General features: G+C 40.3%; 1 protein-coding gene across 1 annotated transcript; it reads right to left on the reverse strand.

Moving 5' to 3' along the window:
- Nucleotides 1-1,995: 1,995 nt before the first annotated feature.
- On the reverse strand, nt 1,996-27,362 carry LOC311053984 (uncharacterized protein). The gene is made up of 17 exons (XM_084069829.1): nt 27,206-27,362; nt 26,682-26,804; nt 25,112-25,183; nt 24,566-24,739; nt 23,873-24,030; nt 23,553-23,723; nt 22,329-23,217; nt 21,892-22,048; nt 18,534-18,645; nt 16,756-16,846; nt 12,431-12,517; nt 9,537-9,689; nt 8,149-8,281; nt 8,003-8,035; nt 7,013-7,110; nt 6,450-6,533; nt 1,996-3,559 (listed from the first exon to the last, which is right to left on the reverse strand). Exons 1-17 carry the CDS (start codon nt 27,281-27,283, stop codon nt 3,458-3,460), a joined length of 2,715 nt encoding a protein of 904 aa, XP_083925955.1. The 5' UTR covers nt 27,284-27,362; the 3' UTR covers nt 1,996-3,457.

Raw genomic sequence — 27,362 nt, forward strand, 5'->3', positions numbered from 1 at the left:
GTGTGTGTGTGTGTGTGTGTGTGTGTGTGTGTGTGTGTGTGTGTGTGTGTGTGTGTGTGTGTGTGTGTGTATATATACTGTATACATTTAAATAAAAAATATCCAACTATAATGATATGCCCAAAATAGGGAAAGTGTTGAAAATGGGGAAAACAATACCTCTGTATTGGTAAATGAGTGTGTACACAGTACTCATATAGTTAATTGAGAAAAAAATAACGTTTTGTATTGTTATTGCAATAATAATGTGTGATTGTCACAAATTCCCAAGGCTCCTAAGGCACACTGAGAATCACTGGCCTATGTGGTACCCCTAGGCAACAACCATCTCTGAATCCCCATCTCATTCATTGAGGGTGATTTGTGCCATTCACCCATTTTGTACAGTATCAGTAGGGCCATATGTTTCCATGGCAATTGGAATCTAAGAGCTATGGGGTCAGGGAAATGTCCATGGTCATTTTACACAGAGGAAACCAAAAGAGAAGCTAGGATCATCAAACTGTGCCCACATGAAGGCGTCTTGTACTGTGTCTGGGCAGAGAAGCACATTTTTTAAGTTGCAGTATCCTGGTCAGTATCCTGGTGTCAGTATCGTGGTCAGTATTCTGGTCGGTATCCTGGTCAGTATTATGGTCAGTATCCTGGTGTCAGTATCACTGAATACAATGTTTACACAAATCCACCATGAATCAAAAACCAGTCTGTTTGCCAGTCTACTCGATTACACTTTTAACAGTATTTGAACAAGTGAAACAAAGAGGCATTGCACAAAATAACTTTTGACGTAATTGAAAAGGAGTGGCATCTGTTCTCTGTCCAACTATCTCTCCACACCCAGATTGTGTTTAGCATTTATTCAAGGGGCATTTTCCTAAATTATTTACGGTAGATGGAGAACTCTGCTCCACACTGAGGTATTGTTGCGTCACCAAAGGCAAACTGTTTGTTGCTCATTGTCAGCACACACCCAAATGCTTTTTAATAAATTGTTTTAATCTATTAAAACTCACTTTGCATCGTGGCAACAAGTTGGTATACAAGCTTTGGTGACCATTGTATAAATGCAATAAGCTTTGTGTACTTGCTTCACAGTGATTATGAGCACTTTCTTGCTGACAATGGGACTCTGCTATAACATTGATTGATTGTTTTTATTGAGTAAATGTTTTTATTGAGTAAAATGCATAAGCATGAATATAATTTGTACATATCTGTCAAAAGGATAAAACACAAAAACTCGAGAGCTTAATAGTGATGCACCGATATGTCGTCCGCATATCGGTATCGGACGATATTTGCCACTATTGGTCAACATCGGTATCGGCAAAAAAAAGAGGCAATTATGTAGCGTTTCTGCAGATTCTGAACAGTTTTTTCTTCTAATGAAGATTTATTTGTTTCCCTGGCACAAAAGGGGGAAATAATAACACCAAAAACTAAATAAACAAATATCGGCTATCGGCTAAATTGTTATTTTAAACATCGGTTTTGGTAATGGCCAAGAATTTCCATATCGGTGCATCGCTACTTATTGTCTTCGCCAGGCCGATTTGCGACACAAAATGTCGCAAATCATGAATGCAGCGTCTGATTGTGGTGAAACTTTGAAGGAACAAATGCCACCCTTTCAACATTGCCCTGTTATAGGGCAATATGTTGTTGCAAATTCTTTTTTTAAATATTACTCCTACAAATGTTGTACAAACATCACGCAAATCGCTTCATATTATCTCAATAGTCAAGTGATCAAGACAGATCCGTCCGATCCGTCAGAGTTTTCACATTCCAGCCTGATTGGCGAAGTCCGAACATTGCTGGCCCACACTATCTACCTGACCTGGCGGAGACCTGTGCTCCGAGGAGCACTTTTTCTAGTTTCCAACAACCTCTGGGGTACTATAGCTACTGTATATCAAGAAGCAAGACAGCATTTCAGTCGATATACAGTAAGTAAACATAAACATGACAGTCTTTGTTTGCAGGTGTTTTTTATTTTTATTCAAGATATAAAACAATCAAACGTTGCCTGCTTGCATGTTATTCAACCTGGCGTCCCTATTTTGAACAGTTAATGTATGTTTTGTATTAACAATCTAAAACCGCAAAGTGACTAAAGCTGTTAAATAATTATAGTGGAGTAAAAAGTACAATATGAGATGTAGAGGTGTGGAAGTATAAAGTATCACAAAATGTTAATACTAGAGTCAACTCAAGTACCTTAAAATGCTACTTAATTACAGTACTTGAGTAAATGTACTTACTACGTACTTGTTACTTTCCACCACTAACAGAAGTTAGAGGTCTTTCAGTTCAGCAAACCAATTAACTTTATTACCAATTGTTATCTCTGTAAATTTCAGGCTACCACCACCCTGGTACAAGGCCCTGATGAGGTTTTCCAAAGACAAAAGTCACTTAATAACAAATTGATATTCGAATTTATACAACTTTTACAGCAAGTAAACCAAGTAAAATAGGCTGCTGCTGGGAATTTAATTATGATGATTACTATCATTGTTGTTTTGCATTCCAAACTGAATAAAACATCGTAATATGCGTACTTATGCATAATCTGCATTTAGAGTAGACACCGAAAAAAGTCAATTACCCAGTCACCTCAGCAAACCTCTCAAGGTTTGTATGTGATTGAGTTTGTATTCATGTATGTACAGTATGCAATGCCACAGCAGAGAATGTTGTCCTGAGTCAGTGTGGGTCGAGCTCTTCCAGGAGCTCTGGAATAGAAAATGTTCCCAACCATGGCACAATTGGGTGTCTATATATGCAAAGAAAACATGGACTCGAAATGAACCCATTTCAGTTGGCATCTGGAGTGTTCTTTTGCTACTTTGCTGTCCTTCCAGTGAATGGGTAATTGCAGCACACTGCAGTATGTGAATCTTTCATAAAACCGAGCAAGTTCAAATCTCTCGATGTGCCCTTATTGAGCCATCTCAAAACAAATCTGAATAAATATTGATCCAGCCTCCTGGATAAAACAAAAATAACCTGGGACACAAACTAATCCAATACGGATGCACTGTATTCATGAGATTGCATATTTCAGATGCAATAGTTATCCTCTCCGGGTGCCTCAATGCTACTACAAACAAACGTGGCAGCTGAACACTAGGAACAGGTATCCATTATAAATGTCAGGGTTTCTGAGGTCTGTGCTTAACTTGCAAGTTTTCATACCAAAGCAATTCTACACCAGTCACACAACTTCAACCAGAGAGGGGGTAACCAATTAGTGAAATTGCTGGAATAGTGTTGGATTGGAATGAAACCTCTGCCTTCACTCAGACCTTCATGAAGGAATACCACTGTTTTTAAGTATAGAGTATAAATTACTATAACATATTTTATAGTAACAACATACATATGGAGTATGTAAACTCAGCATCCTGCAACTCTTTCATTAGGAGTTCAAAGGGGTGTACAATACTGCATTTCATATGATTTCAGCACGGGTCCTCTGAAAGTCATGGATAAACTGACAGACCAAACCAAAGAGCTCCTGAGAATCACGATCAATTGGTTCTCCAAATTTAACCTAGACCAAGGAGAAAGACATGATTAGTTGTTTGTGAAAAAGAACAAAACAAAAAAATAACAAAATAAATAATAACTGTTTATCCAACAGCTGTCACTTTGTCAGGGGTCTTTTATTTTGTAATATTGTTACTGTTGGGCAGAGACCTAATGATGCAAGAGATTACCACACCAACTACAATGGGAGTTGGACGGCTTGTTGGTAACTAACCGATTTTTGTTAAAGTTAGTTAACACGAAGACGGCTGCACGGAATGACATGAACCTTTCAAGAAAGGTGGTCCCTAGATTACCTGATACAATTTTGGGGGTAGTTGTGACAAGGTCAAGGGTAATTTTTCAGCCATAACTTTGTCAGGGTCCAACTTACTTCAAACTAAGAATTCAATGTTCTTCTTTCTCTTTCAGAGCTATAATCCTAACTGTATTCTTTTTGTCCGGTTTGTCTGTGTCTGTCTACAGGAAAACAGCTGCACAGAATGACATAAAACCTTCAGGAAAGGCAGGCAATGACCCTGGGGTAAGGGGTTGTTGTGCCTGGCACCACTTGTTTAAACATGATAATGCATGTGCTCATCTAGCACGACCCGACCACTTCACATACAAGCTCTATTAGAGCTCTTATGGATAACTGTGTCTGTCTGCCTGACCTGAATATGCCATTTGATACTCATCGCTGTGCCCTTGGAAAAACTAATCAAATAACTGGGGAGCATGTGATATATGACAACATAACGCACAACGTTATAACTACTATATAACTGTGCATTATAACTACTGCAACATAAGAGTTGAAAAGAGAGTTTGCTCAGCCATACAAACTAAAGTTATACACTGTAAAAGCTACTGTTCGTGTGAGTAAAGCTACATTTCAGATGGCAGGCCATCCTTAGAACCTGACTGCCGCAGGTTCTCTTTCTACCTGGGAAAGAAGGGAATGTTCTGAGTTGTCAGATATACTGTACAGTTGCTTTAGGAGGTTCAGTAACCTTCCTCTTTTTTCTCTCTTTCTGTCTCTCTATCTTTCTCTCCCTCTCTCAATCCCAAAGAAGAGGAAAAAGTTGATATAAGTGCTGGAATCTAATTGTGGTCCCCATATAACACCACAGCTCACCCTTCATCCTGTCATATCTCAGAGCTAAAGTACAATAGCAAGAGATGATGGATTATTCAAGGCGGTGTATAGACAAGCTGTGACAATGGACACAGCTTTCCTATCGATATTGTGTGATAAAAAACAAGATGTAGAATCAAGGAATATGTCACATGCAGACTTAAGTTATTGCTTCATACCTTAACTAGGTTACCTGACAAAGAAAATGTCCTTTAGTTTCCCCAAGGAACAAAAGAAATACATTCTTTGACAAGTCCCTCCAGCTGATAATTGTGTACTCTATGCCTAATGGAGGAGTTATGTTCACCACTCGAAAGAACTGTCGGCTTGTATGCAAATTCATCTCTGTGATGTTGCAACACACCAGGCTTTGCTTTTAGAGCACATACCCAGCGCTACAGTATGCTTAAAAGCACCACCTAATTTAAGAAATCACCTACGCAGTCATTATGTACAGTACTTGAACAGTGCAATAAATATTTTTATGCCACGGCACCGAAAAATAACAGGCCACCTAGGGCAAATACACCACTCTGATGGGCCGAGACGTGTCCCGTGGGAGTACATGACACTGCTAATGAGAACAGACAAATAGAATTTGCCCACAGCTAAAAGAAATATCAATTGCCCACACCAGTTTATATTTTTTACATATACCATAATGCCTAAGGCTCCCCATTGTAACACTTCTGCAAAATATCCAGTTTTAGTGCCATACAGTTTCTCAATAAATAGATAAAAATCTGCTTTAATTATTTCACAAAAAATATATATATTATACAGTATGTACTTGTACATGTTAGTTGGATGTGTGTTTAGGCGATAACTTTTCTGTTTGTCTCACCTTTGTTGGCGAAAACTGTTGCTAGGGATTTTGGTCTATGTAAAACCATTTAATAATGTACAATATGGGAGAGCCGATAGCCAAGTGGTTTAAGTCCATACCACATAGGCTCTGATGCCTGACAGTAAGTCTGGAAAGAAACTTACAATAAATGCACAGAATCTCTGTACGTACACCTGTAATCCACGAATCTCGAGAACCGCTCGACCGACCGATTCAAATTCGGTAAACGCGTCGCAGACGACCCAAGGGAGTGCAGTGCTCGGAGTCGAGTCGGTCGGATCCAATTGATTGCCATGGCAACCCCAGCCTTAACTTGAGGGAGTGACATGCAGCAAAGGTCTGCAGGGCTCGGGAATCGAATACAGCCTCACTGTCAGGCATCAGAGCCTATGTGGTACGCGCCTTACCCATGCAGCTATTGGTTCAATTGCTTCAAATACCTTTATTGCCAACCATTCAGTGTCCTACCCAACACCAGGGTCAAAATGTCTCAATAATGGAGGTGTAGGGAGACCACCTCCAACCAATGCATAAGTGGTAGTTATATTGTATTAACATACCATACAAATTGGTTAAAATAACAATCTATTGATTAAAAGAAAACCCGGATTGTAGCTTTAATGAATATGGCACAGGAGTGACATGTTGTAAAGACAGAAATCAGTGCATTAACCTTTAGCCAAGTCCATTCCACCTCTTAGGCCTGATACATAATGCTGTAGTACACCCCTGGGAATAGAGGATGCTGAAATTCAGGACAAAACTGTAAACTTAAGGACTTTTCCTCTGAAATACATCTACCCTGCAGGAAGTGGGGCGAGTAGATAACCCTAGAAACAATCACAAACCCATCTGGGCCAGCTGAACTCAGGGAAGATCCATCTCTGAGGATGCATAACAAAGATATTGAAATAATAACTCAGGGATTACCAATATGTCAGAGTAGAGTTTCTTCATCTCCTCACACTTCTTGGTAAGCACAGAGAGCTCTGCGTTGTACTTCTCGACAGCCATCTGGGAGGTGGAGAAAAGCATGAGGGTACTTCCTGGTGAGATCTTTAACTTACTGAAATTCAAGCTATGACTCAAACTTGTTACATATTCTTAATGAGTTGTAGTGACAGTGCTGTGTGTTGACATCAAATAAAAAGACATAAATGGGAGACTTAAAACATATAATTATTGTCATTCTTCTTCTTCTCATCGTTATTATTATAATAATTATTATAGTAGTAGTACATAGTAATAGTTTTACTGACAAAAAAACGAATAAATCAAGGCACACTAGAAGTTTGGGTTGCTGCAGCACCATCTGGTGGACACATTTGTGGACAGAGGAGTAACATGCATACATACACATACGGACAGACAGCTTAATTTAAAACGTTTGGTACCACTACATTGCAGCAGCTTAACTAATTACAAGATATAACATTACGGTGTCCAGTACCCCTAAATGAATTCTTTATAGCAAGCAAAGCATTATACTCTACCTTCAGGTCATTGGAAAAGTTCAGGTGCTGATCCTTTGCATTTCTCTTCTTGTATGTTTTCCTGTACTGGATGACTTTCTGCAGTTCATTCTTCAAGACTGAAGGGTGACAGCAAATAGCTTTAAATCTGAGGATGTGTCTGAGTCTATCAAGGGCCATATTCGTACTCATGGCAACTGTCTACAATGCATACAACATTTTCCTACCGAAATGAGACACATCAAATGACATAATAATCTTAACCAATCTAAACAAATCACAAATCTAATCAAAAGGTATAAGACATATGGGGAAAATATATTTGTGGAGGTACTAAGTTCCATCTCCAAGCTCACAAGCTTGTCATATCGGGAAGATATTAGTGTAGAGCAAAAACAGGAGCAGCCCTTGTAGAGCCTTGGGGGGCTCAGGTCAACTAAGTATAGGGTCTAAGTGGTTAGCAAAAGCTTTTTTACCTGAACACTTCAAACAGACTACCCGAATAAGACACTGGAACACTCCTTAAGTCTGCACATTTATTCCAGGGGTTACTGACTGATGTCTTCCTCAGAGTCAAGCCAAGTAACCAAGCAATATTTGCAAGTACTAGTTCACCACTGCTTTTCTGAATCATGTTGTCAAATGTCGGCCGAACTCTAACTTTGTCCTACAACTTTGGGTTCCGGACCCCGAGCTGCTCCCAGATCTGTCGAACCCCCCCCCCCACACATCAAGACAACTATGATACACTTGTGGAAGGCAAGGGGGGGGCTTGTTTATATTGACTGACTTTCAGACCATCAATCTTTTCCAAAGCATTTTGCAATCATACGCTGAACTGATCTTGGATACTCCCTAAACAATACACAACACAGACATCTGGTGAATGCTGTGATCCTAATGCTTGCACAAAGGTAGATAACATATTTTGGCACAAAGGCAAAGGTGTCGATATTCATCGATCGCAGTAACAACTGCCTTTGACACAACAGTAAAATATAGTCTACTCACCATCTACCTCTGCAGTCAATCCTTTGATGGAAGCTATCCAAAAGAAAGGACAGAGATAAATGCAACTTTCACTTCACAGGACCCAACTGAAAAGCAGCATTTTTGTTTTTGGTTGCTTTGACCGAATCTTGATAAGCTTATTATACCTCCTGGTACAGTCTCAAATTCAGCCAACTCCTGGATGAAGTTTGTGCCTACGCCCGGCTCATGCAACATAATCTGCTCCACAAGGGCATGGAGCAAGGTGAACTTTCGGTCTTTCCCACGTAGCTGAGAGAGCTGTGTGGATGAGAGAGAGTACAGAGTTACAATAACTGAAGCCTGAGTTACACTAGATGACATGCAATATTGTGCGGCGAAACTGAACTAGCTGAACTACAAGCTCACAATGCGTAGCAGCGTGACGCGTTGTGAGCTTGTAGATCAGCTATTTCTGCAAATAAGTATGAATCAGGATTATTTGACGTCACTAGTGTTGCAGCCCAGTCCCTATAGGCACACCGTGCAAGGCCTGCCAAACACAGGGCCTTGAAATGAAGTGAAGAGAAAAAATAACTAATTCTGCATCTGTATGCCTGTGTGCATGTGGGTGCATGCATGCACGTAGGAACAAGAATGCAACGTCCATGCTCAAGGCCAGCTAAGGCATAGGATGCACTGGTTGTTTCCCTACTCACCTAAATGGGTGCATTCATTTACACAAATTCCTTCATTGCGTATTTTTCTTACGTTGTCAACACGTCCAAAGGTTTTTGGCATAAAAGATCTGTATGAATCCATCAATGTTAGATATTAATTATGGTACGAGTCTCTAGTATTGGAGCCCTGTTGATGCTAGATTTCTTTATTGAAATGCAGGGTGAATCTCTGTAATCCTGTGGAAGGCATTCATAGTGTTTTTCTAGGTTATGTTGTTTACCAGCATCAGGCCCAGGTGAGCCCCAGAGGAGCATTGACTGAACTTTCTAAAAAAAAACATTAAACTATTGATTTCAAGGGAGTGTGTCTCGAATAGTGACAACTGAGCTCTCTCAATTGGACCTCAAAACGCCTCTGAGGAAATATGAAGCCAGTCTCATTTAGTGAGGTAAGTTAAAGGGTTACATTTTACATCTGCGCCAGGAGCCCAGGCCATTAAACCTTCCCATTAGTGAACGGACCATGGACACATTGAAGTAGTTGAAAGGAAAATCGATCCTAAAGAATCAAAATGCGAGCACAAGGTACAAACACACACCAACAACATCTAGCATAGCCCAAACAACCATAAAAAGATTTGACATCGGCATTGGCACATAGGCTATGATACCAAAACAATTAGGAAATGGCTCAGATAGTGTAGCTTGATGGAAATACACAGCACGGTAAAAGCTCTGAATGCCAGAGCAAATGACAGTTAATTTCCCATGGGCCCAGCAACTGGTGACCATGCATGCATAGAGTTCTACTTTGCCGGTGATTCAATTACTTAATTGTAGTCTTATTAGCCCTGTCTTACTCCAGCAACGATCAGACATTGGTGGTGGAGCCCTACTTTAGTTAAAGACGAGAGGCGAAATCCCTTGGCCTTCTCCTTTCCAGCATTCTTGTTGAGGTAATTGCCAACAGCACGGAGGTATTCGAGCACGGAAACAAATGACCTGGAGTTGTACAGCTGTGTGCACATTCTGATCTTCTGGTTAATCAGCTGAAAGACAAACACAGGGGCACAGAGCAAAGTTATTATTTCCTCTGTAATCTGTAACGTAGAATGATGCAGGATCTTTGAAACGGCAAACCGATAAAGCTCTAGGCATCAGTGCTTTAACACTTACTAACAGTATACTGTACATGGGATGTAACTGTCCTTTGTTCTATTAATGTAGGTAAAAGCCTAGCTCGGATCCAAGAGAAAAACGCTGCTACCTCGTTTGACCTAATAAAGCGGACAGTTATAGATAATAGTCCAGTAAATATGCCTGTGTCAAGTACTAATATAGTACAAATAGCAATTCAATATGAGCATTGTCTCTTTATTTCTATTTGATTCTAATTGATTCCCCACAATAAGGTTTTCGTGTGGACAGCCAAAAATGTGTTGATCCTGGGACAACAAAATTGAGAAACATTGTGTGCGCTCTTGTTAAACAGTCCAAATAATCAAGTATTCCAGCAGGTGCATAAGCTGAATAAATAAGAGACAGAAAAATACTTGCAAACAGACACTTCAAGGAAGGCAATGTCCACAGAGGTTTTCCAAATGATTTTGATGTTTTAATGATTCATGGAGCTAAAACAAAAAGTCCAACCAAAAAAACATGTTGGGTGAAAAATGATGAAAAAAGGTGTCACCTCAAAATTGTTTTGGAGCATGTTCTGTAGCACATTCCGTTTTGTACAGCACCATGGTTCATTAAAACATCAAAAAGACTGAAAGCCTCTGTGGATATTGCCTTTCCTGAAGTATCGTGTGCAAGCCTTTTTCTGTCTCTGTTGATACTACGACAGCCATAAAGTCTATTCAAAATTGAGTAAAAATACAAAAGTATTGCCATCAAAATATACTTATAGCTCACAAACGCATCACGATGGGACTTTAAATACTCAAGTAAAGTAAAAGTACCTAAAAAATTTACTTAAGTACAGTACTTGAGTAGTACTTAATTACTTTCCACCACTGATAGTTGGTGACTTTTCCACGTTCCACGCTTGAGCCCTGCCTGTCTGTCAGATGGCAAGCAAATCCTCCTTAATGTTCTGGGCTTAGGAAGTCTACCACGTCAGAGAATCCCAGGACTTAACGTGTTCGGAAACAAGAGCGACTCACAGCCCCTTGTTTGATCATGTATTTGGAGATAGCTGCATCATCTGCAGATTGCAGATTAGAGGACAGTGAGTGTACATTATGCCACAGTAGTATCCCTGCAGTGTATTCCAGCCGCAAACCACTCCATGAATCTGCACATTTAATTAAATTGTTTATGATATTGTCACCCGGCATGCATACTGTACTGTATGTGTTTTAGTCCAGATGGAAAATGACTCTCATGTACTCAATGGATTTCAGCACCATCATTCTCTCATCCATACATTCTGTTCATTTTGAGATAGTCAGATGACAAGAGATTAGAGAAACAAACACTGAGGCTCAAAGAAAAAGAAGCTTGAGTGAATTACTGCAGGAGCTGGGGGTATTCTTGTCTGACTGCAATAACTTCATAACCTGCAGTATGCAACGGCAATATAAACGACTTTCTAGAGGTTTAATGATTCATCTGACTAAAAATGGGCCCGGGCTGAGACAACACAAACATTCAAAACAACTTGCTGCTTTTTAACCATCATATTCTGTCTAGAAGCTCATTTGAATGTTAAAGCAATTTAGCACTTTAGTAGATTGGGCTGTGTTGTGTAGTTACCTTGTCATGATCTAACTAGTCCAATTGGCGAGCTATATTGCTCTGTTGCACTGTGGATTAGAAATGAATCATGCAAAAATAGCTACCAAAGTCGGAGATCCAGTTCAGGTCAGCAAACGGCTAAATATTTTTAGATGATATTTTTATTAAAAACAAATGTTGTGCTGGATTTTGTGATATATAGTCAGAATCAACGTTGTTTGCGTTCATATATGTGCTAAAAGAGTGACTTTGAGAGCTGCTTCACCGTACAATGGAAGTTAATGCTATTTTTGGATTATACATTTTGAATCAACTGCGCAATGGATCAATACATCTTGCCATTTTGACTAGTTGACCACCCTGACAAGGTAACTACACAACCCAAACCTCTACCAAAGTGTCCTACTGCTTTAAGAACACATTGTATGAATGTGAGCTGTTTGCCGAGTATCCTGAGTGCTTGCCTTTGCTGAGGGGAGTCAGGTTGTTTGCAGTGCTACAGTATACTGAATTCATTAACTGTCCCAACAACATTAAAGAAGAATAATTTTTAGCCATAATGAAAACACAAGCATTACAGTGGTGCAGGTCATGTTAAATGACGAGAAGAGATTTACTGTTTATATTAAGACATCGACAGGAATAGGGTGATTTATTTGATTAAAAAATATACAATTTCTTCTTTGTCAAATGAAGAGTGTCAAGATGTATTAAAAGTGCTACCTACGCCATGCGTTTTTTAACCGTCGACTAAACAGAACAGAGACTGCTTCAACCTCATGTTTAAACATAAAAAACTAACTAAAAGGAAAAAAGCTTTCATGTATTAATGTCACTGATTCCAGATGTCCTTTTCATTTATGTCTCAAGCCTCGATGCATCTGAACATCAGCATTTGCATACAGAATACATTTTCATGTGCATGCTTCATCTTGTGGAGATTGTGATTTTAACCTTTTCCAGCTACAGTAATGGAGAGCATGTTCATCACAGTCCAAACTTTTGATTCAACTTTTGATTGGAGACCATAATTGAAGTAATAACTCACAGGCTGCAGGTCGTTCATGCTGATAGGGAGCTCTCTCAAAGTCAGGAGCAGATCAAGTCGTGTGCTCAGGTAAGGGATGTTGCACATCTGTAGCGGGGGAGAAACATAAGCTGCATGAGAGTCTGTGTGCATTCAGTTATGCATATACAGTATACGTGTAATATTAACCCATTAAGACCTGAGGCCGATTCTACAAATGTTTTCTAAATCCTAAGAGTTTTCTGAAACACGTATGTCGCTATATCAGTGGTTCTCAAACGTTTTCAAGTCAAGGACCCCTAAAATTATAGGTATTTGGCTGTGGGCCCCAATCTCAAAACTTGCAAAAAAATATATATATTCAACGATTTGCACAAATGTTCACGATAACAAAAAAATAGCAGATCTTCAAGCTCATAGCACGGCATGAAGTGACGCGCTATGAGCTTGTATATCTGCTATTTTTGAATAGCCAACCAACGTGCTATATATATATATATATATATATATATATATATATATATATATATATATATATATATATATATATATATATAGCTAAAATCTAAAATGACAGATGCTTTCCCGGTTTTAATCGGTTAAGTGCACCTACTAAAAATGTAAAAAGCCCTCTCTTTTGCTCACAGGGATACACACACACATTGCACACACACATTGCACACAGAGTGCAATTATTGTGCAATTGCACAACCTATTTCCATGTGATTATTCAGATTAATCTCAAAAGCAGAGGTGTTGGGAGATGGTTCTAGGGATATAGCCATTGATGTCTGAGTCGAGGCCCCTCTGGCATGGAGAGTCCAGATGGCCATAGCCTCAAGCAGAGTGTTGTGGGCCATGGTGGGCTGATCAACCTGGCGTCCCTATTTTGGCTATGTCAGTATAGGTGTGGGAATAAAAATAATAATCTAAATGTTCTAGTTTTTCAAAAAAGAAGAGTAGTAATGCAACTTTTGTTTAAATTAGGATAGTAATAATTGCATCTGTAGAGTGTTTGTTGGTAACAGCTATTTAGCAAAACAGAAAATAAATGTTAAGGTCAGGATACCAATTTTATCCTATCAGTACCCACAAAGTTCATTTTTTTGATCAAGGAAAGACTGCTTTCATGTATTATGCTCCACACAAATGGAACAAACTTCAGGACTCTCTGAAACTGGTGCGATTGGTCTCAATAGAGACATTTAGGGTGCTTCTTGAGGACACGCTACATAGTGACTGCACCTGTTTCATGTAACACTATGTTTACTTGCATCTGTGACATTATAATGTGATTCAAATGTTTGTTATTGTGTTTCATTATGTATGTATGTATTGTATATGCTGTTATCGGGGCGTCCTTGAAAAAGAGAGCTTGCTCTCAATGGGCTTCCCTGAATAAATAAAGGAAAAAAATAAAGATTTATCAGCTTTGTGTTCCAGTTCCAAGTTTGTCTGCTCATTTTTTCCAATTCCAATAGCACTTTGCAATTGTTGATAAAATTGGTGTCGCAAACTGAAAATGAATTTTCTGTTTACAAAGGTTTGGTGTATTTGACATGATTTGATCTATTCCTCTCTTAGAGAGAAAGGTCAGTGGCTACACAAGACTAATCTGAATACAAATATTGACAGGACGAACATTTGCCAACATCACCATACAGTATTGCTTGTTATAGGATAACTGTTGGCTGTGTGTACTGTATAGCGTACGTGCGTAATTGCATATTCCTTCATATATTCAATGTTGATAGACTGCACATACTGTATGAATTGGTACATTCATTCAGAGACCCATACTGTATGAATATATTGAGATATTCATTCAGAGACCCATTGCAGATATTTAGTGACAGTTTCTTAACATAGCTTATTTATTTATTTTCATTTGTTTCTTCTTTTACTCTTACCTATGCCTTCTGTATTTCTACCTTGCTGCTGTCACTTCTAAGACAACTGAATTTCCCTCCAGGGAACAATACAGGTTTATCTCATCTTGTCTCTTATCTTCTTAAGTGGTTACAATAAATACAACTGATTACAACTACAACATAATAACAAGAACCAAAACCAGCAGTATCTAACACTCGCCTTTCATTATTAGAGGATTTTACTTAATTTTGACCCTCAGCGTTCAACATCAACATTAGCCCACAGTACCACTGCAGTTTTACTGAGATAATTTATGTGAGTGTCCAAATACTGCAGCTGTCTAGGGTACCATTGTGGCTGCAGTGTTATAAATAGGTTTAGACAAACGTAAACAACCAACATTGGGTATCTCATTTTCGAGTCTGAGAGAGTCTAGGAGGTGACAGGGGATTGTGCAAAAGTCTCTACAAGCAATGGGAATACCAAAATATAGCAGACAGAAGTGGCAGCAATCTTTCCTTGAACTGAACAAGTTATTTGATTTGTTTGTTTGTTTTCCACAGTAAAAAAGAAAAGAAAAATCGACAGAAACATTAAACAAATAAATAATGAATGAATAAATAACATTTTAAATCCCGGAGGATCTAAGTAATCAGCATCTAATATCATGAGTTGTAATTGGCAGCCTCCCAGCTGCTACAGTATATAGTAAGACATATTCAGCTCCGCTCTAGTTATCATGCCATAGAATAGATGAATAAGAGTGCGAATACAATGTGTCTTTAGGAGCATTTGGGTTGAAGCCTCATTAAGACTGTACCCGCAGGAGTAATTTACCTCCAAAGAACCTCTATGTGTTCTTCAGTGCTTGTGAGCAGAGCGTTGCTATATGTACACAGCATTTTACTGTAGGAGGTGGCACTGCATGTGTCTCTTAATTATCATAATCCCTATACCTGGTGTCAGCTACTCCTGAAAAACACTATGGGCTGACATGGCACTGTTCAGCTGCAACACATTCTGCTACACTGCAGCAGGGCTGCAACTAATGGTTGTTTTTTGGGATGTCCAATATTATCAGCCTCCTGATATTATCGGCCGATATTAGCATAAAAATGTAATATCGGAAAATATCGGTATCAATAACAGGTTTTTTTTCCCCCGCAGTTTTTTTGGGGTGGGAAAGTTAAAGTTAAAGCAGTTCTTTCTGTATGGTGTGTGTCTGATATGAAATGTGAGTTTACCATAATCACAGTAATCCATCATATTCAAGGGCTTTTGGAGAGAAATGGGACAGACTCCAGTCACTTTCAAATTAGAGCACTGCAGTGGGCAGGTGTGTGTGTCTGTGTCCAGCTGACGCTCGTTGATGCTCGTTAATATTATAGGCATCAAGGGAATTCTGCTTCTGCACTGTCAAATAGGCCAACATCTAATCTAAGATTAGTGGGACTCATTCAAATGACCACTAGTAAGTGCAGGGACTCACTTAATTGAACAACATCACCGTATTGTATTAGATTTATTAGATATTTATTATATTGATATTATAGCCATTTTATTTTATTAGATATGTGATGTTGTTATCTGACAATTAGTTGACTTTTAATCTGTCGATTATTCTTTTGATTATTCAATTAATCTATGCATTTACTGAGTCTAGACCGTAGAGTGGCTGTATAACTCACCCAAACACACTCTTGAAATTGCTTGAATGCTTGAACAAAATGACGTTTTTGTCTTATGATATTAAACAAAGATAAGCACTGATTGTGGCAACGTTGCACATATAAATGTTTTTAAAAAGTTCTTCAACTGGTTCACCGCTACCCTGCAGCCAACGACATCACTGGCAATATCACTAGCAAAGATGCGGTGGAGGTGAGATGTGAATGGAGATTCAGCTAAGCTTCTATAAGCAAGGCCCTCTGTAAGAAATATCTGTTCTTTGCAACTTTACCACGAGATAGTGAAAATATTAAATATTACTATTCACTCGTGTTAAGCTTTAATCCATTAAAACCAGGAAAGCATCTGTCATTTTCTAGCGTTGGCTATTAAAAAATAGCAGATGTACACGCTCACAGTGCGTCACTTTGTGCCGCGCACCGAACTTGTACCTCTGCTATTTTTGATCATTTTTTTTAAATCTTGAAAGTGTTTGGAAAATTTTGTTTAGAAGGCATTTGTAGAATCTGCCTCAGGTCATAATGGGTTAAAGGACCATACAAGCGTCAACAATACATGTCATTGACATTTAGTGTGTTGGATTACTTATCTCAAGCAACTTTCAAGTCTCTGCAAGTTGATTTTCACACCGTAATGAAATTAACGGAATCCAATGGCTTCCTTGAAAATCAAACATGCTTTGGAAAATGGTCGGCAGTAATGTCAAGTAAGTAAACAGAGTCAGGGGCCACAGACATCAACATTACAGCTAGAAAAACTAAAGTTAGATAATCACAAAACAGTACCTCCATCATGTATTGGTCCACTATATGCAGTTCTGTCACAGGTCCCTGGTGGGATTTATACATCTCCACATCATCAGGGGTTGGCACATACCTTAAAACATAAAATGAACCATAATAGTACCATTATATACTGTAAGATTGTCAGACATTCAAGTGCATGTTGTTGTAATAAAATGTTTAACCGCATGGACCCTAGCGTCCCTATTCTGGGCATGTCATGAAATTGGCAAAAATAGGTGAATATTTTGTGGATTCAATCATAAAAAAAAACCTTTGATTACCTTACAAAAATAAATATTTGATTACCTTACAAAAATAAATCTTTGATTACCTTACAAACGCGTTTGTCATTTAAGCCCAGTTCATATAAACCCAATTCATAATTGGCAAATAAATCTGCGGGAGGAAGTCCACAAAAGTTGCTGCGAGAACCCGACCTACAGTATAGGCGGACATCTGTTCAAGGTCCACTTTGAGTAAGGTCTGTGGAAGAGCCTCCCGGCTCGAAACGTTGCCGCCGAATAAATTCGGAACATAACAATGGGAGCATAACGCTGGTGTGCGGATTGTATTATTTTCCTCCACTTAGAGACCACTACATGTCCACACGGAATCTAAGTGGTCATTTGTTTGTGTCCGTGTGACCTGTCTGTGAGAAATGTCTATAAAATGGGGTTGGTACACTCGGAGTATGCTTCGAGTACTGTACAGTACACAATCACATATATGTTGCTACAGTACATTGATTTGCAGGGCCCAAAGAAACCATGTGATTATTTAGACCTTTATTTATACAGGTAAATCCTTGTTAGATACAAGATCTGTTTTTAAAAAATGCAGGTATCCATTATAGTCCTCATCCCTTTCTATCAAAAAACAAAATCAAGCCCGCTAATCATAACAGCCATTCACTCACTTGCACTTTATTTAAAGCCTGCTTCCTTAAAATGGACTCCCTTCTTCGTAAATTTAGTGCATTGTGTCCCAAGCCAAAGACAGTCACTTTTTCAGGAGTCACAGAATGCGCTACTGAGCCACTCATTAATATTGCAGCCGCCGTTGAGTGGTTCTTTCCAGATTCTATTCCTCAGGCTTGCCATAGCACATTAAAATATATATTAAGTTTTCACCGAATAAATATAATCCTCCGCACTGTACATAAGACCAACTACTCCTTCCAAGGGTCAGCCTCAAAAGCCACTGAGCAAACTGTGGGGCAACAAAAAAGGGAAAGCATTTTACCTCCTTTCAGAGGGATGTTCCTGTGGGCATGTCAATAGTTTCCATCTCCTCAAATAGCTTGAGATAAAAGTGTTATTAGTCAGCTACTCCAGTAGGCTCTGACATTGGTTCTTTAGTGGCGGAATCCAGTAAAAGCCCTGTTATATTCGGTTATGCACCGGTGTCATGCGGCGAAAATAGCTGATCTACAAGCACACAACCCGTCGCGATGGCTATTTCCACTGCACGCAACTACTGAAAATATAAATAAAGCTCAAAAACCTTCTGCTTGCGCACCTTTGCTTCCTCACTTGATCTAACAGAGGCTTCTCTTGTCTCAGAATGTCCTGACGGTGCAGTGCACTCACGACCTGTGTTCCTCTACAGTTGTCATATTTTACAGATAGTTTCTAAGCCCCCCTTTTTTCCCCTCTGTTATGTAAAAGACCTACCTCATCCTGGGCACAAGCCCAATTCATATTCACCTGTCAGCTTCTAGTGTAATGCTGTAAGGACTGAATACAAATGTGGGGGAATGTGGGTATTTCTTGACATACCTCCTCAGGGAGGTGATCTGCTCGTCAGATAAGCCTCCATCCTCCTCCTTAACGATGAACAGTTTGTCCTTCAGTTCACCCGGCTGGACTGAGAAACTTTTGAGGAAAATATCTAGAGAAACGATAGATGAGGGAAAAAAATGAAATAAAATCAACACACTCTATAGTACTATCACTGTACAGCCTGAAAGCCTCCTTCTTGACAGGAAGTCCCCTTACTCCACAGTGGAACGACTCAAACAGCATTCTGAAGGGAAAACAAAAGTGTGTCACTTATTTACTTTCTGTGGAGTGCCTGAGAGAAGTGCACTAATTTGTATTCTATCAAATCTAATATGACTATTTTTCCAGGTTTGTTTTTAGAGCTCTCCTACACACAATATATATAATCGAAGAACCGACCACAATGCATGTTAGGAAACAGTTGTGATGTTCAGAGACACATGCCTTGAATGAGTGGCAGAGTTCAAGGACAATGTTGGTACAGTAAGTAGCATCTCTCCCACCTTTGTTAAGTTGATGGGTTGCTAGGCAACCCCTAAACTTCAAAATCCCATTCTGTCAGCGGTGCTCATGGCTCTTCCCGTCACATAAGCTTTTTATTTTTCATTATTTGATGTTATGTTTTGTTCCCAAGACAACAAGGAAAATATTTTATTCCTACTTTAATTAATCACCTATTTAGAAAATATGCCCACTCCCCCGGCTTTCAGTGACATGTATACCATCTGGACAAGAAATTCAGACTATAAATTGGTGTCAGATCCTCATTTGATGTGCGAGCATTGGGGAAAGGCAGACGTTTAACATTTTCAAATAATAAATAGGCACTGCATCATTTTGGCACTATGTTGGAATTGTCAAAACTGATGAAACAAAAATAAAACAATTCTCGTCATGATAAAGCAGGTTAAATGAGAAATAGTTTGAAAGTACGCCCAGCTTCCACTGATGTCTCTGTCCTGCACACAAAAAGGCTAAGGCTAAATGCCATCCAACAAGTTTTATACCTATTCAGATCATAGACTGTATAAAAATAATGGAGGAAGCTAAGCCATTGATTTCTACAGACCGTAAATGAAGCCGATTGTTCAGGAATGAGAAATAGGTCATAATACTGTAAATGCAACTCAAGCCTGCTGTTCAGTGGTGTAACCACCTGGATTCGAACTAGGGGCTCAGTGGTAACCCAAACATGATGTGGACCCTTGTGTGGCTATTCTGATGGCAGACCCCTGACCAGTGTTGGTGCCAAATTTGGTGCGGATCGGCGCAACGGTGCGCCTTTCAAGTCTGCATGTTACATTAGTGACGTCCACCGCCAGCCTGCCCGCCCGCCCACCCTCTAGCAATTTTAATATAGGATACACCAATACTATACACTATACTATAAACCAATAATAGCAGATCTACAAGCTCACAACGAGTCACACTGCGAGAGCTTGTAGATCGCCTATTTTCAGTGCACAACACCTGCAAGCAACTAAGTATAACCCAGGCTTAGGTTTCTAGGCTTCAGGCAGAACTACTCCACTACACTTGTACTTGAGGGAAACTGGAGGGCATAGTTTTGACAAATGAGTATATGGAGATGGCGAGCGCATCCTACTGGGCCCGGGACACCACAGGTGTACTTTTAATTACCAACTCAGACATTTTTCAGTCATTAAATAAGACAAGTTGGATCTGCGTTATCCTGTGTTTAAGAGTGTGCATGCAAGAGGGCTCTTGTGGTAAATAATCACATTCATTAAAAATCATTATTCTTCTTAACAGCCATCCAACTGAACAGAATTGTCACTATAGCCTCACACAAAGTAAGGTAAGGTACACACACTCTGGTAAATACTGTATTGATCTACTTTCACATGAAAATCACAAGTTTATTGACAACTAAAATACAAGCACAAACGATTGCGCTTGTCTATATCCATCTGACAAGACAGTCAGCATCTCAAATGACGCAAAGTAACAGTTTGTACAGAAAACACTGACTGCATATGATGCCTGACTGAAGAGTAGCTGGAATGGGTACTGAGCTGTTGCTATGTGGGGAAACATTACAGGCAGATGAATAGTGAGCATGCAAACTAAATGTGCATGTGTGCACGTGGGAGAGAAAAACTAAAAGAGAAATATTTTTTGTAAACAAACTCTGGTCAGTTACCATTTCACAGAACAACAACAAAACAAGCCTACTGCTTGTGTTCTTCAGAGTCAGATATAAGAGAGAGAGAGATAGAGAGCGAGAGCGAGAGAGAGTGTGTGTGTGAGTTCTTCATTCCTCAAGTCTCTCACAGGCTTGCGGCAAAAACATGCATGTTATGGGGTGACCTGCAGGCAGCGCTCTCCAAGTTAAAGCCTGGTTTATACAACGGTGTTCTGCTCCCAAAAACAAATGTGCGGCGAGGAGGCATCACGGTGTGGTTCTGTTATGCATAAATGGTTCTGTTATGCATGAATTAAGCATGACAGAACCAAAGTTTCCAGGTCAGCAAGGAGTAAACTCTGCTTGCTGGTGTATGCTTTTCAATGGCAATGGAGCGTTTTTGGAGAAGTCAAAGTTCAGGGTGACCGCACCCTTATCCCATTTTTGTCATTCTTAGCATGGGGCTGTTGAAATATGCAAATATGCAATTGTGCAATTATTCAGTCAATAAAAACTGAAAACTCTTATCTGACAATAGCAGACTGCAGACTGCACGGACAGATATGGTGCTGCTTTATTAGGGATGCGTTGCCCCCTGCTGATACAAATAAGCCAGGAGCATTCAATGTTTTTCAGGCCAATGACCCCCACAGAGAGTTTCACAGATTGTTTGACAGCACATCATCAGTGTTGTGCAAATTAATGTTTTGTTGTTGTTTGTTTACAGATTATCTTATATCAATTATGTTGTTTTCATGTTAATGGGTATTTTCAGACAAGACGCCCTGTTGAAGACCCATGAAATAAGCTAAATGCATCTCCACAGTGGAACAGCTGTGGCATCAGTGTAAATGTGTATGACCAAAAACCGTAACAATAGGTCATGAATAGTCTATGATATTCTTTTAACCAGCATCTGGTTAAATATATAATAAATGTTTAATTGCAGCAAATATGGAGCCTGACCTAAAGCTGTTTATGCCAAAACCCTCATACTGTAGCTCTTCCTATGTTGTGCTGCCCTCTGCTGGCTGCAAAAAGGGTGACCTCATTTCACACTGGCAATTCTCATGTTAAGAACACAGCCGTTATCAAATGCTGGAATCTGTTCCTGTAGACAACATTGTCTGCAACGGCAGCTGCATCTGGGGCCTAGTGTGTACTTCACTTCAATACCCAGGGCCATAATCACTGTTGAGTTATACTCACTGAAGTTGTGGGCAATCTTCTGGTTCAGCAGTATTTCGATGCTATTACTCGACTCCACCAGGCTGACTGCTCCCAAATCTTGAGCGGCAAATTGCTCAAACAAGCGTGATGTGTCGATTTCAATCATCCTAGCACGCATCCAAAATGATTTTTCAATCTGCAGAGAGAAATATCACATCACTGCTGGGACAAATTCACATTATAAAGAACAAAACAGATGATACACCACAAATGTAGGGCACAAGGAATATTTCCTGACAACATTACAAGAATAATGAAGTGACCCAAGTTGACAGAGACCTTCCAGTATTTGTTTGCTTTTGAATGCAACACATAAGAATAATATCATTTCTAGTCTGAATATTCAATTTGGAAACGCACTCTATAAATGCCATGTTATCTTACAAGACAGATTAAGCCAAAGCAAACAATCTTACCTTATCTGAAACAATAAGGTCCCAGTGGAAGGCCTTGGTCCGAGCCGCTGGGGGAATTACATTGGGCTTGAAGCGTAAAAGTGGAGGAGGGGGTGGGATCTTGGAGGGTGGAGGGCCCACACGGGCTGAAGGAACAGTAGTGTTGACAGTAGAGAGTGGGACATTGGAATACGTTGAGCAATTAGCAGAGGGAAGACAGGAGATGGATGGAGGCGTCGCACAGGCAGGGGAGAGGGCACTGTGGCCAGGTGAGGAAGTTGGTGTAGATGAGGCCAGGTCAGAAGAAGCTGCTATGGGCACAGTGGATGTTGGCTGGGGGGATATAGGAACAGGGGTTGAGGGCAGTGGGCATGAAGGCCTGAAGGATGTAGGCACAGGGGACATAGGGACAGGGGACATAGGGACAGGGGACGTAGGGACAGGGGACGTAGGCACAGAGGAAGTAGGCACAGGAGAAGTAGGCCAATGAGAAGTAGGCACAGCATCAGGCCCAGGAACATAATTTGTGGTCTTCAAAATGCTGCGTGGTTTAGCCACAGGCTTACTCAGACTTGTTTCACTGTCCCATACAGCTGATAAACTATTGCCAGAAGTCTGGCCTGCATTCGCATTATCAGCCAGAGGAAGACTTTGCTTTATGTCGCTGCCCGGCGACCCACGTCCGCCACTAAACGTGAGATCTGAGTAAAAGTGTGTTCCAGTTGACAAAGTGTTCTCTGTGTCTTCAGCCGTCTTCAGGCGCAGGGCCTTTGGCTCGTCATAAATGTTCTCAGATTGAGACACCCTCTTCCACTCCAAGCATAATTTGTCAATGGCCTGGACCCAGGAGTCTCGCTCCTTCTGAAGAACCTCAGAGCTCTTTGTTTGATCTGTCACAGGCACACGGAAGCTGCAATACATCAGCCAAACACCCAGTTAGCAAACACAACTTAAATTAACTTCCCTTATTGCCAGTGTGAGCAACCTATCTATGACAATTGCCAAACCACATGCAAAACCAATATTTATGACATTTGTTAAATCAGGATATGTTAGTGGGTAAATATTTCAGTGATAATATATGGATGGGAAAAGAGTTTCACGTGTTATAAAGAGACAATGGCAAAGATTGTAAACTATATACAATCACTAGGCTTTAAATCATGTTACAACAGGTATTAAAACCATCCCGCTATGATATTCTCACATTATCCCCATGCATCTTTTCCCAGCCAAGTCACTCACTGGTACTCATTCTTGTGTGTGATCAGAGTGAAAGAGTCAGGGCTGTGGGGTTTCTCTACACTGGTGTCTCCATCTGAGAGGTGAATGACGATCGACGGGGTTACTGAGGACGTCACCTCACTGTCAGCTCGGACCATGGTCAGCTGAGCTGGGTGGAGATGTACCTCGTATCTGGAACAAAGATGAAGATAGCTAAGTGGTAGTCAATAACTGGGACTGCTAGTCAAATCACATGGCCATATGTCATATATCTTTTTCTGTTGATGACTATTTAGTGGTGATATAATTGCAGTGCTTGTGTAGTAAGGACACAGCCGTACTTCACCCATTTGAATGACGCGAGACCCCCTTTGTGCAGGAACAGGACACCATACCGAAGACTCTTTGTTTCTGGAGGCTGCTGGTGTGTATTCTCACTGCCTTCTGTGGGCTGGCTGTAAATGTTCCCATAGATTATCTGATTGACAAGCTCCATGATCTATAGATAGACATGAATTGACAGGTTAAGTGAAAAGGTCTCGGTAAAACTGTCCACAGCTATTTAATAGGGCACAAACTAAAACATGTTTTACAATAGTGTTGGTTGCAGTGTGTTGACATTGTGTTTGACAGTTTATGGTGCAATTTAACTAAAGACAATGGCTCTGGTCTGTCAATGGCTACCAACTATGGTCAAATGATAAAATTCTTAGCCTATACCTACTGCCATTACATTTATTTAATTTGTTTCCCATGCCAAATTTGTATGAATTTTATTGTGTGTGTGTGTGTGTGTGTGTGTGTGTGTGTGTGTGTGTGTGTGTGTGTGTGTGTGTGTGTGTGTGTGTGTGTGTGTGTGTGTGTGTGTGTGTGTGTGTGTGTGTGTGTGTGTGTGTGTGTGTGTGTGTGTGTGTGCACATGCAGATACACGCGCATACCTGAGTGTGTAATGCTGTTTATATGATGATTTCATTCCGTTCTGGTATCAACAACATACAACCTAACCTATACTGTAAGTGAAAGAATAAAGTGACCTTGTGTTTATCGTCCACTGAGGTGGCCTCCAGCTCATAATCATGATGTTCTTTGAAGGACACCGAGAACCTGGAGCCAACTCCATCATCGCAGCTCTTGACGTGAGCGAATTGAAGCCGTCTCTTGATGATACCTTTCTCTATGCTGCACACCATTTTAGTGTTGAAGTCAATCTGAAATTGAATGCACACACAGACTGTTTCATCAAGTACAGAACAGTACACGTGATAACGTGTGTAGCTGTAGACCAATTTAAAGTGTTGTGAAGTTAATATATTAGCTCTGGACCCAGTCGGAATACATTCCACAGTATAATCCTCAGTGTTAATTTAATTCTAGTGTACAAATGTCACCAAATGGACCCGTCCATTTGGTGACATTTGTACACTCTCAACACTAAGGCTTTTACTGTGTACCATTCATTGTTGTTATAGCCAGCTTAAATTAATACTTTTAAGATTTTTTTGCTTCATATCAACAGTCACGTTCAGACTTACCCAACTATATTTATTAAAAAAAAGATTTTTCATAATACATAGGCTCACCTGAAGAACTCGCTTCTGCCACCTATAGCGTCCATGCTTGTAAACACTGAAGTTGTACTGTGTGGGTTGCACCTGCATCAACAAAGGATACAGGTATTTACCATGACACAATGAGGATGTTATGTTAGTGGAATACCTGATGGAATCAAACACCCTAATGCAGTATTTCCCAACCTGGAGCCTTTGGCGCCAAGGCGTCTGTTTGGACGATGTGAGCTTGTTGATCGGCTATTTTTGCTATTCGTCGTGTAGGGCTTAAGTGGTAACATGACTGAAAAACATAAGTGTGTGTTCACGTGAGGGGTCACAGATTTTGTCAGATGTAAGACTGGGGGGGCTCCAAGGAAAAAAGGTTGGTAACCACTGCCCTAATGGGCACAGTGTCATCATGAGTTTTGTGTTCCAGCTAAGGTGCATATAAGCGATTTGCCAAATTCCTTCCTAAACGTAAGCACACCAAGATGGCCATAACAGACAGGCTTATATTATAGAAACTGCTTGGACAGGACAGACAGCTTAGCCTTAGACCAACTTGATTGGTCTTGTGGCCTCAGGGTCCACTAGCCATTTTTTGGACACTCTCTCTTTGAACTTTGAACTTCTTTCCGTTCTTCATGCACCTTGGAATCAGTCAAGTCAAGACAAGTTTATTTAGAAAGCACCTTTAAAAACATTGACCAAAGTGCTGTACAGACTATAGCAGAAACACAGACATAAACAACATAGCACACAGCTCACAGGCCCAAATGAACAATATATGGGCACATGCCCAATCCAGAAATCTCTCCAGAAAACTGCAGAGCGAGCCCAGAGCCACTGCTGCAGAGTCGCCGTAAAAGTGTTGCTCAAGCCACAAGGATAGACTTAAATAGCACAGGGAAGTGGTTAACAGCAAGAATTCAGTTTTCTTCCTTTTACAGAACGGAGCAGGAATTGTCGGTAGAGAGAAGAGGAGTGTAAACGGTGAAACAAAAAACTATGATTGATTGGCGCTTCACTGCGTCATTGGAGCGCTGAGAAAGCTAGCTCCTGTTTTTGTATCCGCGTCACACCCATCACATAGTGACATGTGTCGGGCATCAGTTTGTTAGCCTGGCACTGCCAGACTGATCACGTGGGATCACCCACGTGATCAGTCTGGCAATGCCAGGTTTGTAGCTTCATGTCGCTGGTTTCCATTGAAAATTACTTGTAGACTGTTGCATTGTCACAGCTAGTGTGTCACAGCTAGTGTGAACACAGCATGAGTCTTTATTATCTGGATACAGATGTAGGGTTTAAATGACAATTAACTTGAAATTAATTGAGCTCTGATAAGGAGGTGAATGCTGTTCTAAAGTCTACACAACGTGTCGCAATGTAACGTGTTGTGAGCTCGTAGATTTGGCATTTTGACATTTTTAACACAAATCTTCTCTTTGGGGGTCCCTGCCACAAAATATTTAAGAATGGGGCTCTGTGGCGAACCATGGAATGTATTTATTTGCCCGGGTCCACATGGTTCCATTCCTTGAACACTCTCAAAGTCAAATGAACACTCAGGATTTTACAGTGTGGGTTGTTTCAGTACCTCATCCGTCTTATGTTTGCGCAGCTGCTGCCGGTCCTTTTTGGCCTGGTTTAGAGCATCCTCAATGGTCAGCTCTCCACTCTTTACCTTGTTCATGATGCTCAGCTGCATCTCGTTACTCAGCTGGAGGAGAGAGAGTAGAGCACAACCCATAGATGATTAAAAGAGACAGACAGACAGACAGACAGGGGGGGGGGGGGATTCGGCTACACAGATTCAATTTCATAATCAGACTCTGACTTCTACAAGTAATATTCAAATGTCAACTGTCACTGTTGGTTAGATTTCTGAGTAATAAGACTCGGTTCCTAAAGGTAACAAGGACTGCAGTGTGATTTTGAGGAAGTAGCTACCATAGAATGTACAGCTAGATATCCAAACAGTTGTCTTATCTTGCACAGATCCCATCACTGCATGATGACGATGTAGCAGTAGTAGTAGTAGTAGGCTATATGCATATATGCATGGGTGGCCTACTTGATTATTTGAACTTGATTTGGGGGCAAAACAAATAGAAATCTTACCTGTGGCAAAAACTCTTCTTGGCCTCTATCCATCTTGGAGAGATTGTCCTTTTTCTTTGGTCCGACATTCAGCATCATGACTTTAGCCAAAAATCGCCTACTAACTACTCCCTTGTTTGTAGATACTGTGTGCAAAGCCTCAATCAGTGTTGTGTTC

This window comes from Gymnoscopelus microlampas, assembly GCF_963454915.1.
Source record: "Gymnoscopelus microlampas genome assembly, chromosome: 10".
NCBI classification, from domain to species: Eukaryota; Metazoa; Chordata; class Actinopteri; order Myctophiformes; family Myctophidae; genus Gymnoscopelus; species Gymnoscopelus microlampas.